At 55.6% G+C, this 14,613-nt stretch overlaps 1 protein-coding gene across 2 annotated transcripts; it reads left to right on the forward strand.

The window, feature by feature from the left end:
* Positions 1–5,860: 5,860 nt before the first annotated feature.
* On the forward strand, positions 5,861–13,910 carry PPP1R1A (protein phosphatase 1 regulatory inhibitor subunit 1A). 2 transcript variants are annotated; one of them, XM_027967219.3, is made up of 7 exons: positions 5,861–6,058; positions 9,699–9,759; positions 10,743–10,780; positions 11,120–11,183; positions 11,785–11,940; positions 12,873–12,979; positions 13,773–13,910. In XM_027967219.3, the coding sequence occupies exons 1-6, from the start codon at positions 5,975–5,977 to the stop codon at positions 12,947–12,949; spliced, it is 480 nt and encodes a 159-aa protein (XP_027823020.1). In that variant the 5' UTR covers positions 5,861–5,974; the 3' UTR covers positions 12,950–12,979; positions 13,773–13,910. The 2 variants fall into 2 exon arrangements, with proteins under 2 accessions (XP_027823020.1, XP_060270012.1); XM_060414029.1 differs by having other exon boundaries at positions 11,120–13,910.
* Positions 13,911–14,613: the final 703 nt, after the last annotated feature.

A 14,613-nucleotide genomic window follows, 5' to 3' on the forward strand; every position in this document is an offset into this window, starting at 1 on the left:
GCTGGGGAATTTTCCATCCCACTCCCAAGTCAAAGTCATTAGATTTAATCATTAACAGGGCGGGTGTTAATTAGCAGGACAGGGTGATCATCCATGCTGATGAGGACACAGCTGGCCATCAAGAACAGCTGACCAGATAAGGGTGCGGAGAGCAGGCTCTGGCTAAAAAGGGGCAGGGGGTGCTCTGCAGACCCCTTCCCAAAGCCCCCACTTCTTTATTTTTCTTTTTTTTAAATTTATTTTAATTGGAGGATAATTACTTTACAATATTGTGATGGTTTTTGCCCTACACCAGTATGAATTGGCCATAGGTATACAGGTGTGCCCTGCACCCCGAATCCCCCTCTCACCTCACTCCCCACCCTATCCCTCCCGGTTGTCACGGAGCATCGACTTCAGGTGCCCTGTGAAGCTCCCATTTCTTTATCCCTGCCTTTTCCGGAGTCAAAGGAGAAAACACTAACTAAGGTGACCTCCTTGCTACTCATGTTCATTTCTCAAGAGCTTGATGGGTGCCAGGCACTGAGCTAGTCACTCCTGTGGACATCACCTCATCCCATCATCACTAGGATAATAGAGGCATTAATACCTGTTATTTACAGATGAAGAAACTGAGGCTCAGAAAGGGTAAGCATCTTGCCCAACATGGCAGAGCTGGGATCTGAACCCAGGAGACTGTTATCCAAGCGATCAGAGGTCACATTGACCTTCCTCCTTCCCCAACTGCACCTCATCCTTGCACTTTCACTTTACAATATCTATCATTTATAATAATATAATATATAATATCTATTATTATAATCACTTACTCACCCGACTCCACCTGGAGCCCTGCTAGGCCGTAAGATGCCAGTGGACAGAGACTGTACTTGTTTTGTGCTCCACTGTATCCCCAGCACTGAACACAATGCCTGGGACACATGAATACCTGAAAACAATTTGTTGGAAATATAAATTCAACCTGTTAGAGAATTGAGGTAGAAGGCGAGAGATTGGGTCTTCTAGACTGGTGATGATCACAGGGCTAAATCATATCTCAGGAGGTCCTGGGGTCCATGCCTCTGTGTCAGGTCCGGCTGTGGCCCTGCCATAGCCTTCAAATCTGGGGAAAGTATGGCCTCGGGTTTGAGTCCCTGAGAGAGCTGCTGCTTCTCTCTTGGCCTCAGTTTCCCCTCTTGAGCTCAAGGGGGTGGGTTTGGCTGATCTTTAAGTCTCTTCCATCTCGACCAGTCTTGTGGTTCAAGAAGAGGCAAAGCACTTGGGAAATGAGCATTCCTCGGTTTGAATCACCAGCTCTGGCCCCATTCCCAAGAGTGCCAGCTGCAAGGGGGTGTGCACCCAAGCCTGGTAGAATTGCAATGACGGGATTTTTCACAGGCAAGCTAGGACCCATGCAGTTGGGGGAGGCTGGGCCTTCTGAGTCCTCCCCTAAGAGGCCACACATCTACCCCAGTGGTGCTGCTGGGGCTCGCAAGAAGCTCTGGAAACTTCTCTTGGGGAGATGCCTTCTAGATGGGGCTTGGAGCCCAGGGAACAGACAGTCTCACCACAGGGTGCCCACACCTTGGCTCTAGGTCCAGTTCTGCTCCTCACCTGCTTCCCCTCCTTCTTCATAAGGCACAGCCCCTAAAGACTCTCCCTCGTTTCCAGAACAGCAGAGCCACCCCAAAGGAGAAAGATTGGCTCCCCAGTAAGGATTTACAGAGCAGATGCCACACATTCTGAGCTGATTCCAAAAGAATTTCCAGAGATGTTTGAGAAACTGCAGCAAATTGGTGGGAACATATGGCTTCCCAGGGGGACCACTTGGCTAGAGCTCTCACTCCTACGGGTGTGTAAAGTCTCAGCTGAGTGTGTGCAAGTGTGCACGCATCATGTTTTCAACAGACAGGAATTCCGCCCTGCCACACTGGCCAGCAGGGAGACACAAAGATAGAGGTAAGGGCTCCAACTCCTGGGTTCTAACCCTAATTCCGAGACTTCCTGCCTGTGTGACAGTGTGTGTGTTCAGTCACTTCAGTCATGTCCGACTCTTTACAACCCTATTGGACTGTTGCCCACCAGGCTCCTCTGTCCACGGAGTTTCCCAGGCAAGAATACTGGAGTGGGTTGCCGTTTCCTTCTCCAAGGGATCTTCCACACCAGGGATTGAACCCGTGTTTCTTATGTCTCCCACAACAGCAGGTGGGTTCTTCACCATTAGCACCACCTGGGAAGCTCTTGTGTACATGTGTTGGTCGCTCAGTCATATCCAACTCTTTGCAACCCCATGGACTGTAGCCCACCAGGCTCCTCTGTCCATGGAATTCTCCAGGCAAGAATATTGGAGTGGGTTGCCACGTCGTTCTCCAGGGGATCTTCCCAACCCAGGGATCGAACCCAGGTTTCCCGCATTGCAGGTGGATTCTTTACCATCAGAGCTATCTGGGAAGACCGCCCACGTGACGGGAGCATACCTAACTCAGAATGACAAAAATTAGAACAGGAAGAAACCTGCACAATCACCTGGTCTTCCTCATTTTACAGATGAGGAAACCAAGCCCAGTGTGTGTGTGTGTGTGTGTGTGTGTGTGTGTGTGTGTGTGTGTGTGTTGGGGAGAAGGGCGAGTGATTGCTCCAGGATGGCCCAGAGAGTTGGAAGCAAGGGGAGGAATTGAACTCTGACCTCCCAAATCCCAACCCAGACAGACCTTCCCAGCATCACCTCTCTACACGCCCTTGCTTTTGAAAAGTAAAATAAAGATCATAATTCTACCCTTCTTCCTGGTTGGGTGTGGGGATTCGTGAATTAACATGGGAGAAGGTTAGTGAGGAATGAAGAAGATAGACAAATAAAAGCAGAAAGTGCTGAGAGCCACAAAGAGCAGCCCCCATTAAGCCCGAGTCCAGCTCCGGAGAGTCGGAAGGGTGGGAGGTGCAAAGTAATTGCGTGGCCGCCACATCCCTGTAACCTTAAATATTTCATGGACCCAGAAGTACACCACGTGGAACAGCCACTGCTCCTCCAGTGGGCCAGGACTGCAGCAGGGGCGTGAACGCTTGCACACACACACACAAGTACACCTTGCACAGACACGTGCAAGCGGGGAAGGGCTGGGACAGGGCAGGCACTGACTCTCACTCACTCTAGGAAGGGCTCCAAGAGCAGGCATGGCAACCCCCTGCCCCGCGTGCGAGCAACACACGTTGTCTTCTTCCACCCACAAGCAACAGACACCCACAGTCACGCGCCCAGCTCTGGGCATTAGAAAGGTCAAAACAACACCACCCAACACCTTCACAGACAGACACCTTCCAGCTCGTGCGGCAACCCCAGCACCCAAGGCTGCAGCCAGCCACACTCCCCTCCCCGCTCCCCCATAAGCACTTGCCCCCGCCATCCCCAGCCTCCTCCTGGAGCCAGAAGCCGGAGCTGCCTCTCCTCCCTCCCGCTCTCGCCTCCTCTGCCTCCACCCCAGCACCGGCTGCTCCCAGGACCCCTCGTCCCACGCAACCCCCATCAGCCATCTCTTCAAAGCCTGAGCGCTCTGGGCCCTCTCCTGACCTGAAGCTTCCAGGGAAGGGAGTCTGAGAATCTGAAGCTTGAGAAGGGAACACGAAGGGTGGATGTGAGGTTTTGATAGGAATTTCCAAGACTAAACCCAAGTTTGAAGGGCATGTAACAAATTGGGTGACGGGTGGGTATGTAGGGTCTTCTTATGAGAACCTGGAAAGGTGACTCCCCTAATTCTGCTGTCTGCCAGGAGATACCACGACAGTAATGGTGTGTGTGTGTGTGTGTGTGTGTGTGTGTGTGTGAAGTTGCTTCAGTGGTATTGACTCTGAGCAGTTATCGGTTAACTGAGAGCCTCCTACATGCTAGATACCTTACCTCCTATGACAGTCAATCCTATTGTAGGGAAAATTCTGCCCATTTTAAGTGTGGAAATCAAGCCTCAGTGAAGGGCATCTGAGGGCCTAGATGTCTTGATGTTCAGTCGCTCAGTCGTGTCCATCTCTTTGTAATCCCAACATGTTGGGCTGCTCTGTAGGGCTGTGGGAATCCTGACTTCAAGTTCTAGGTTCCAGGGTCCTGGCGGAATAGGCGAGGGGAGGGGAGGAACAAGTCACCTATATAAAGGACACTTTGGCCCCGGTTCTGTGTGCATGCGGTTAGGAGAGAAGTGAGTGCAAGGAAAGCCAGAGAGCGCGTCCTGTTGAGCCCCTGTGTCTCCCACCCTACCCTATCCTCTTCGCTTCAGGGCCTGCACATGTACTCCCACCACGGCCACTTGTGCGGAGGAGAGGAGCAACTGGGGGAGGGGGGTGTCTGGGGCTCACAACCAGCTGTTTTCTGGTCTGGCCCTGCTACATCAAAGAGAGCACAAAGGGACCACGCAGTCATAGGTTGGGTGTAGGAGGTCATTCCTGGAGCAACAGCGAAACAGAGGTTAGTTCACAGCAGACAGACCCAGCTGACTGGGTCCCTTATAACCCCAGCCTTGCCCTGAGAAAGCTGAGCCAGGCCTGTGGTGTGTAAAGGGATACGTTAGGGGGAAGGCCAGAGGTTATTTTGGGAGGTAAGAGGGAAAGGGGCAATGTGAAATCCAGGCCACGGAAAGGCTGCCCGGGAGAGGAGGCAACTGAGGATTTAGGCTGACCCCTTAGAGGGGAGGATGATCCCAGGGTCCCCAGAGGACCAGGCGTCAATCTGTGCAGAAGGAGCCAGTTGTTTGGTTTAAGGTTAAAGAAACAGATCTCTGGCCCAGGCCCCTGCTCAGCGCCCCCTCAGAGTTCCCTGTCCCTGCCCCCTGAGCCCAGTTCTCCCCCTCCCCCAAAGAGGCATCATCCAGCCTCGCCCCGCCCCCGGTGCCCAGCGCCTCTCCTCCCTCTACCCAGTGGCCCCCCAGCCCCTGGCAGAGTGCCCAGCAGGTCTGGTGAATATTCCGTCTCCCTCACTCACTAGTATTGGCATCTTGGTCCTACACAAAACTAGCGAGTTCTTCGCAGTCTCACCTCCATCTCCTCAATTACGGCAGATCTTTTCATTACTCTGCCAACAGTGGAACTAGAAACCAAACCCATCTGTAAACAAGCCACCCCACCAAAGGCATGCCCCTCTCCACCAGCAAGGAATACTCTCCGCTGGCAGGCCTTCCACCTGCTTTACATCCCCAGAATTTAGCAAGCAGAAACAGAAACCTATTTCACAAGCATTCCTGGCTCCCCACCCGTTTCTCCTCCTACTGAGTCCCAGATGGTCCTCCCTCCCTGAGCCCTCCACCCACTGCCATCAAGACAGAGGCTCCGGGGACCCTCTAAGATCTTCGTTTCCCCCTCCCCCCACAGAGTGAAACCAGACCTGTGCCCAGACCCCAGACCTCCCCTCCAAGCTTTCACCTCCGGGCTAGCGTTTTCCTTTCAATGGAAAGTCCCTCTCCTGGTCTAACTTTAATCCCTCCTGCTGCAAGCCTAGATCCCCTTTCTTTTCTCTTTGAAGCGACCCCTTTAAGATCAGAAAGGAAATCTTCCTCTCGCGTGTGCAGCCTCCTCTCTCGCAGCGCCCCTCCACCTTCCCAGCCCCTCGATTTTGCCCCAGGTTGGAGAAGTTCTTCGTGACCGCTCCGCACCTCCACCCCCCACCTCCCTCCACCCCACTAGAACTCAGGATTCCCCGCCCGAGCCGCGTCTACTGCGACCCGGGCCGGGCCACACCCGCCTCGCCCTTCCGCGGGGCGGTGACCCCCGGCAGCCGGCGGCGCGGCCACGACGGGGTTAAGGCTCCGGGCGGGGGGAGGCGGAGGGGGCCGGGAGGGGCGGCGGCCGAGCCAATCGGCGGCGGCGGAGTCCCCTGGGCCGCGAGCCGGGACCGCTGAGCCGGGAGCCGGGAGCCGAGCGCGCCGGGCTGGGGCCGGGCCGGAGCGGAGCGGAGAGGCAGCGCGCCCGCCCCAGCCCCGAGTCCGCCGCCTGCCCGCCCGCAGCCGCCGCCCCCGCCATGGAGCAAGACCACAGTCCCCGGAAGATCCAGTTCACCGTCCCGCTTCTGGAGCCGCACCTTGACCCCGAGGCGGCCGAGCAGGTGCGGAGCGGGGCGGGGCGGCAGGGGTCTCGCCCGGCAGAGGACGAGGGACCCCGGACTGTGCGACCCCAGACCCCCGCTCAGTCCTCCCTTGGCGGTGCGCCCTGGCGAGGGCCAGCGCGGTGTTGGGGGGGGGGGTCTTCTCTCCCCTCCCCCACCGTGGGAGCCCCATCTCCCCATCTGTGTTTCTCCAAGATGGACAGAAGGACGAACGGCTGCCCTCGAAGCCGGTCCCCACGAAAGTCTCTCCCTTCCTTCCCCAGCCCTGGGGGAGGGGGCTTGCCTGAGCACACGACCCCTCCCCCCCTCCACCAGTCTTGCATCCCCCACCCAGTCAAATCCCGCCAGAGTTTCTGAGCTCGGTGGGGACGCTCAAGGGTGTCGGAGGGGTTAAGGGAGAGGGCAGGTAACCGAGGGAGTTGAAAGAGGAGAAAGAGCCCCCCAGCCCTCCCCTAACTGGAGGCGATCCTGCCGGAGTCCAGAGAGTGAGGACGAGAAGGGGTTGAGGAGAACTGGGAGGGCTGGGGCTTTGGGGCGAGGAGTGGTCGTGCGTGCAGGCTGGCTCCCCTCTCTGCAAGTCTGGACACGTGGGTCCTTGTTCGCAACTCCTGCCCTTTGGATCGGTAGTGGGGAGGGGGGGCGGGGAGGGCATGGGAAAATGGCCTTCGGGAGACCGAGGCGGGGGCTTTCTGGAGGGCTAGGGTCCAAGCCTGAGTGGAGACACGGAGAAGCACTGTGCTGGCCTGGGCTCAAGGGTGGGAGTCCAGGGCCCTGGCCCAGCCTCCCGTCCTGGCCTATTTTTAGCTCAGAGCAGCCTGGCAGAGGCGGCAGTGTATGAGAGTGTGTGAGCAACTGTGTGTGTCAGGGAGAGTGAGCATGTGTGTGGAGACAGTGACCACCCGTGGTGGCTACTACCACCCATTTGCCAAATATTTGCTCTTTGCTCCATCGCTTTTGGTGTTCTCTGTCCGTTTGCCTAGACATCCCTGCTCCTAGAGAATATTCGTTCCCGCAAGGTCTCTGCCCTCCTTCCCCACCTAGCTGCGGGGGCTCTGGCTGGGCCTCCCCACCTGAAAAGGCTCTGAGCTCTTGGGATGGGCTGGAGAGCGTGTTCTTCCTGCTGCTCCAGCTGTTTGGGGAAATAAGGTCTGGATGTGAAGGTTCAGTACACTCCCTGTAACTTTAGCTTTCCAGAGTGTGGGGAGGGGTTAGGGACCTGCATCTCCATCCCTCTCCCTGGCCTGGTGGAAGCCACATCTCCAGACCTCAAAGGTGTGACAGCAGGGAGGGAGGGTGGGGAGACTGCAGACCTCCTGAGGATGAGGAGTGTGGAGAGCCAGGAGCATGGGGAGCATTCCCTTGGGGTCAGGGAAAAGGCTGTTATGCCTGGAGGCAGGAGACTGGCTAAAATAACCTCAGATCCAGGGAAAGGGGCCCAAGAGTGTGAGTGAGCCAGGGGCTTAGGGGTGAGGTTCCAAGCAGAAATGCCTGCCACTGACGCAGCCAGTGCCCATGCCTGACACCTGCCTCTGTTTGGTGTTAGAGGAGGCAGGTGGAGGTGTGTGTTGAGAGGAGGAAGGGGTAGGCCAGCTGGCCTAGAGATCTGGGGGGACAGGGGAGGAGGAGGAGGCCATGCTATAAAGCCAGAGAGAAAAAGAGGCTGGGACTTCAGCCTGCTTTTCTCTCCTCTTCAGAAATCTGTGTCTGCTCGGCCTGAAATTCTACCTGTAGTCCAACTTCAGCCCCTCTTGCTGTTACCCAAATGTGTAGGCAAAAAACTCCAGGCTTGGCAGGAGCACCTAAGCCAGATCGACCTGAGAGGGTGGCAGGGTTGGAAACTCTGAGTTATGGAGCACAGAGTGGCAGGGGATGGAGGGGTGCCCACAGCTACCAGGTCCTTGGCATAACTGGTTTGGAAATAAATCAGAGGCAAAGGCACCAAGCGTCCTTGAGAGCTAGAATTTGTGATAGGGGCAAGGAAAATGAAAGAGACCGACACTCGTTTCCTAGTAGTTCAGGGACCTGGGAGTACTTCCAGAAGTCTAACTTCCCTCCTCCTGTAGGACATCAAAATTCTCAAGGACTCTGAGCGCTTAGAAATCTTGTCCAAGGCAAGGATTTGGTTATGGAAGGGACCTGTCCAAGGTCAGAGTCCTCCTGCCCTCTCAAGGCCCTTCCCATCATACTTGCAGTGTCCTTCTCAGGCTCCCAACTCCCACTCATCCCCACCCACCACACCCTCTGCCTGCCTCAGCGCCCCTCCCCCAGGGCGGACGAGTTCTCTCCTAGGAGAATGGCCTCACTCCGCTTGCAGGAAGCATACTTGCCCACCTGAGGGCCCCCAGCACGTTTGCACCAGGAATAGCCAGAGGTGGACTCACAAATAATGTCTGTGCAGCACATGCCTATATGTGTGCACGATCACACACACACAGAACTGGTATTGCAGGGACCTTAAAATGTCACCCCAAACAGACACTGCTGGCTTGTCCTGAGAAAACAATGCCTACCCCAACCTACCCCTATTCCCATTCTTCTTTGGGGAGCCCCTCAATAGATTAACCCTGCCCCCTGCTATACTTGATACCCACTTTCTGGGCTAAGAAAAGGGCAGGCGTCTTTCCAATCCCACCCCACCCCTTTACCCCACTCCGGTAATGATTCTAAATAATGGATACAGAGAGATAGGGATGTGATCATTCAGTGTCCTCAGCCTACTCCTCTCAGCCCTGGATAATTTTAGCCTCTTTCCTAGTCCCATTAGTCTTCCCTCCCCTCCTCTGCCCTGGAGGGAGTTGCAGGGACTCCAACCCCACGGTTCCCTTCACTTCCAGACCTCCAGAGAAAGGGGGAAAACTACACGTCCCAAGAGTCCTTGGACTGGCTTTGACAACAACCAACTTTATTGGCAGCAAAACCGAAGAACAGAGGCAGGGGAAGAGGGGCTCAGAGGCCCGGCAGTCAATCAGCTGTTACCTGTTAATTTCTTAGACTGGGACCTGGGAGCCCAGGATAAGATTTTTCAGCTCAGCTTTAGTCCCTGGCCATGGTCCTGCCTCAGGCTCCTCCTCATATGATATTTACCATGACAAGAATTTCTCCAGACCGTTATTTCCTGTGTGTGTCCAAAGACAGGGAGGAGATGAGGGAGGGAGGGGCACAGGCCAGAAGAAGGTGCATTCAGATCAGACCTGCCTTCTCTGTGCTGCCCCTCCAGGCTGGGTGGGGCTGGAGGGGTGCTCTCCGCTGGTGCTGGCCCACAACAGGTTCATGTCCTTTTGGGGAGTGGGCTGGGACACTGAGGGGAATGCTTTCTTCCCTCTCGGGTTATTTCTGACCATTGATCCAGGATGGACGGAAGGACAATGGGCCGGAGATCAATGCATTAGCACAGATATAGATGCTGAGATGGAGAGCTGGGCCAGGACCTGGGGAGATGCAGAGACAGAAAGGGGGCTTGGGGAGCAGCGAAGAGTGGGGGAGGTCTTCTGGGTCCCCAGGGCAGAGGGAGGGCCCAAGAATGTCCCCCAGGGACCGAGGGTTCAGTGTAACGTGGCGTGCTAAGTGGGTGGTGTGGATTCTGTTGCTGAGTGTGCGTGGGGCCGTGACGCTTCCACATGTACTTGACCTCTTCCCTCAGATCCGGAGGCGCCGCCCCACCCCTGCCACCCTCGTGCTGACCAGTGACCAGTCATCCCCAGGTAAATCCCAGGATGGCCACTAAAGGGAGTGGGGGCTGCTGAAGACAGCTTGGTCCCCGTGAGAGAAGGCGAGTGCTAGATACAGCAGGGCAGGTCTGAGGAGCCAGAGGTCTGCTCAGTCCCAGAGGCACGAAAGTAGCAGCTGGATTAGCAGGAGGGTTTTCTTTGCCTTGGAAAGACCGAGCAGGAGACCACTTGGTTCCTAAGCCCCCCAGCAGTTGGGGTGGTCAGTGGAGTGCTGGTTGCTAGGGCAACAGCCTTCCAGGTTTCTCCAGCAACTGAGAGGCCGCTGCCCCCATCCCCAGAGGCGGTGACAGCTGTGAGGGGGAGGGACCGCCTCCATCAGCTATTTTCACAGCCCCCAGAGGGGAAGGGGAAGGTTAGAAACAGCTTAGGGAGCAGCTGGCATTCTGGTCACCAGTGTCCCCATCAAGGTCTGGAGAGACAGCAAGGTCTCAGAGAATGTCAGGGGCGCTGGCTGGAGAGTGGAAGAGAGATGGTGATGCTAAGAAGCCCGACTGGCAATCCAGATGCCTGAGCCTCCAACTTCCCTCCAACTACTTAAAAGGATTGTCCTGTACAGGACAAGTTTGCCGTTCTCTCCTCTGCTCGGTCCAATTCTCGAGCCAGGGTAGGGAGAATGGCTGGAAGGAGGCAGAGATGGATATTTCAGGAGGAAAAGAGCAGGAGGACCACAAAGCCTGCCTTCAGGAACCTCCAGGTTTGAGGCAAGGATGTAGGTGCAGGCTAACTACAGAGACAAGGACCAGACTAGAAGCAGGAGATAAAGCCAACCAGCAGAGCAGGCTGGGGCTGGAGGGAGGAGGCCAGGGCAGCCCATCAGGACCAGCTTCCTAGGGGCAGATGTGAGGGACCAATCACAAGGGAGGTGATTGCAGGGGCTCCTCCCCTTGAGAAGTCAGACTGCCCAGGGCCCCTCTGGACCTCCCATCCCCATCACGTTCTCTCTCTCCTTCCCTCAGAGGTAGATGAAGACCGGATCCCCAACCCACTTCTCAAGGTGAGCTGGCCCCTCCCGCTCAGCCCAGTGCAGAGAACCCCCAGGCTTATTAGAGGGTTATACCTCCAGCCACGGCCCCCACCTGCAGGACCTTGTCTCCCTCCTGCTTGTGCCCTTCGCATGTTCTTCTTGAGTGGAGGTGCACGCGCAGTTCCCTGCATTCCCCCGACACAGCCGTCTTGCTCACCATCATGGGCAGGGCAGGGGCTGGGGAAGCGAGAGTTTCCTTCCCCCTACTTTCTGAAGCCCACGCCTCCCCAGTCCCCATCTACAAGCATGGCAAGGCGGAGGGGAGGGCGAAAAGGGTGGGCGCCCACCTGTGCCCTGTGCCCTTCACAGCCCACTTTGTCCATGTCTCCACGGCAACGGAAGAAGGCGACGAGGACCACACCCACAATGAAAGGTTGGGAAAACCCTTCCCCTCCACACCTGATGCTGAGCAGTAGCCAGGACGGCATCCCTTTGGAAGGAATCCTTGGGAAATCATTAAACCTGCCTTTGAGAAAGGAGAGTTGCTGGAGCCTGAGGGGGGAGGCGGGGTGGGGAGGTGTTGCATTCCAGCTCTGCCACCGACTAGCTGGAGAGCCCGGGAGAACCCGCTTAACCTCCAGGGCCCCTGGATACTACCTCACTTTGGCCGTTAAATAAAGTATGTGCAGTCACCCAGCACAGTGCACTGCACAGAGAAGGTACTCAAATTTTTCTTGAATCTAAATGGAGTCTTTTCTCTTGCCCACAAGGGAGAATAGGTATCCCAGCAAGTCAGGAGGATCTTTTGTTCTTAAAGGCTCTCCCCTTCCCCTCTCTCAGCTTTGAAGAAAGTACATTTTATTGTCTAGCTTTAGTCCCTCTTTATTGGCCAATGAATGTCCTTCCTTGATCAGGAAAGTCAGATCACACAGGCAGTGTGCACTGGCCCTCTAGTGGAGCTGTTGAAGCTGAGGGTCCACAGAGGAGACAGGGCAGTCTCGTCCAATGCTCTCCCCCTTTCTCTTCGCCCCCAGAGCTCCAGATGATGGTTGAACATCACCTGGGGCAACAGGAGCCGGGAGAGGAGCCTGAAGGAGCCGCTGAGAGCACAGGGACCCAGGAGTCCTGCCCACCCGGGATCACAGACACAGCAGCGGAGTCACGGCCGGGCACCTCTGGGAAAACATACAGTGCGTTCAGGCTGCGGAGGGACCAGCCCAGGGGAGGCCAGTCTTATTGGCTATGGGGAGGGGCCTAGCAGTAGCCAGAAACTGTCTTGAGAATATGGATCCTTTGCATAACCAGCATGTGTTTGCATCTCTTCACCTTTCCTTACTAAATGACACCATCCCCTCCCACTTGGACTTCCCAGCTCCCTGATATATGGGGGCGGGGGGGGGGGGGGGGGGGGCGGGGGCAGGAGGTGCCTGCCAGAATGGAAGCAGCTTTCTGGGCTTGAATTCTGGCTCTGCCACTACACCAGCCCCGAGGCCTTGAGCTACCTACTTAACCTCAGTCAGCTAAGTGATAATGATGGCGCCTATTGCATTGGGTTGTTTGTGAAGATTAAATGAGACTGGTCCTTAGCTCAGCAGCGAACACACAGAAAGCACGCAAGAAATGGAAGCTGCATGTCCATGGGTCCTTATCCCAGACGTGGGTCAGAAGTCAGAGTTTTTCCAGCTTTACCAAGGTGACAACGGAATGTATACTGTGTGTTCCATCATACTCCCAGCAGAGTCCCCCTGTAGTCAAACACATGAATATTTCTGCAGGGAAATGATTGGGCACACTAAGTGGGATACATACGCTATCAAAAGCTTCCTGTCTGCTCAGGTCAGGTTTAGCCACACATTGAGATCATACCCAAATTTTTAAGCTTTTTTTAGAGGTGTTGGTTTGTTTTTTTTTTTTCCTGATTGCAGACTTCAAAAAACTAGCTAACCTAAGTAGTCATTGAGACCAGGGAAAACCCTGTGGGTCTTGCCCCCTTGCCCTCAGCTGGCCTTGGGCTCCTCTGAAGGGTGTTGGAGTATGGGATGGGGAAAGCAGAAGCACCTCCCTCTCTCCAAGCCCTGGTGAACTCTAGCTCTCCCTGCTGCCACCTGCTCTCCCTCCTCAGAGCCTGCAGAGTCCATCCCTAACACTCAGGAGAGGGGCAGTGAGAAACCCAGCACAGAGGGGCCCTCAACCCAATGACCACCGCTGGATTCCCAGGGAGCCAACGCGGTAAGACCCCCGGGCTGCGTGCCCAGTCTGCAGGGGAGCAGGCTGTGTGAGGAGGGCAAGGGCTGAGATCTAGAGTCAGGGAAAGGGAACAAAGGACCAACTTCAGCCTCCGAAAAGCCGTCCTCTGTGGCTGGCAGATTTGCATCTCCTCTGATGGACAAATGTGCTTCCCAGGTGGCTCGGTGGTAAAAACTCGGCCTGCCAGTGCTTAGGAGAGGCAAGAGAAGCAGGTTATATCAATGGGTCCAGGGTTATATTTCCCCTGGAGGAGGAAATGGCAACCCACTCCAGTATTCTTGCCTGGGAAATCTCATAGACGGAAGAGCCTGGTGGGCTACCGTCCACGGGGTCACAAAGAGTCAGACACGGCTGAGCACATACACCTGGTGGATAAAGAGAAATGGGATTCAGCTGCAGCAGGGGTCACTGAGGTTAGACTCGTCTGAGGACTTCTGGCTCCTGGAATCGATGATGGAAGTAGACCATGGATTTTCTGATAAAGGGCATTTGGAACCCAAAGGGAGAGCCTCATCTGTCCAGGCTGGATGACTGCTCCAAGACCGTTCCAAGTGGTCTTGCCTGGAGTGGAGACATGGATGAAATGACCCCATGAGCTCTGATTTGACATTCTCCCCTCCACTGTGTAGACAGGACGAGGGGCCAGTGACTGGTATGGGACGCTACACTTAGATGCCTGACTAGCGGGATGGCTGGGCACACCAGCGGGGGAGGGGACCGTAGGACCTCAGGCCTCTCACTCACTTTCTCTTCCTACCCGCTTCCCTTGCAACAGGTCTGAGAGTGAGGAGGCGTCTTGGAATCAAGACCGCAGTTGAGAATGCATGGACACTGGATTTGTTTCTTATTTCCTCACTTTGGGGGAAAAGTCTCTTGTTTTTAAAAAGTGATAAATTTGGTGTTAAGTCCTTGACATTTTCCTTCTTTCCCAACTTGAAGAATCTTTTCTCTCTCCCCTCTTGTCCTGCCTTCTCTGCAGCCCCCTCCCTTCTGCCCAACTGCCTCCAGGAAGGAGGGAAAAGGGAAGCTGGGCAGGAGCCTTGAGAAGGGAGGTGTTTTTCTCCAGCCCTACCCTTACTTTGCTGGGAGAAGAGAGGCCTTGGAACCCTAATGCCTGGCCAGCTGTGATGGTGCTGTGCGCGCCCTCTGCTGGACAAAGCCCGGAACTGCACTCTGGCCCTTGGCCCTTGGGAAAGAGGGTCTGTTGCTTCAATGCTTCCTTGCCTGCCCTCTGAGACTTGGTGATTCCCAAGCTTCAGGATGTGTTCCCTCTGCAGCTGGGAGGAGACCACCACCCAGATTCCAACCTGTTAGCCAAGCTAGATTGAGGCCACGGGAGCCATTCACGAAGAGGCGCTTGCTGGGAACTGGAAAGGTCACCTCTCCCCTTGTCCTTGGCACTGAGGGAGCAGGGTAAACGACAGAAGCTGAGCAGAGGTGAATAACCTTTCTCAGACACCACAGCCAGGCCTCTCCTGCCCACCGCTTCTGCTTTTTCCAGGCAGTGGAGGGAAGGCAAGATTCACCCCTCTTTAGAAGAAGTGGTATGCTGGAGAGAATAAAAAGCGCTTCAGAAGTGGAAGGTCCCTTCTGCCAGCCCTGCTGTGCACCCTCAG

This window comes from Ovis aries, chromosome 3 (genome assembly GCF_016772045.2).
Source record: "Ovis aries strain OAR_USU_Benz2616 breed Rambouillet chromosome 3, ARS-UI_Ramb_v3.0, whole genome shotgun sequence".
In the NCBI taxonomy this organism is placed as follows: domain Eukaryota; kingdom Metazoa; phylum Chordata; class Mammalia; order Artiodactyla; family Bovidae; genus Ovis; species Ovis aries.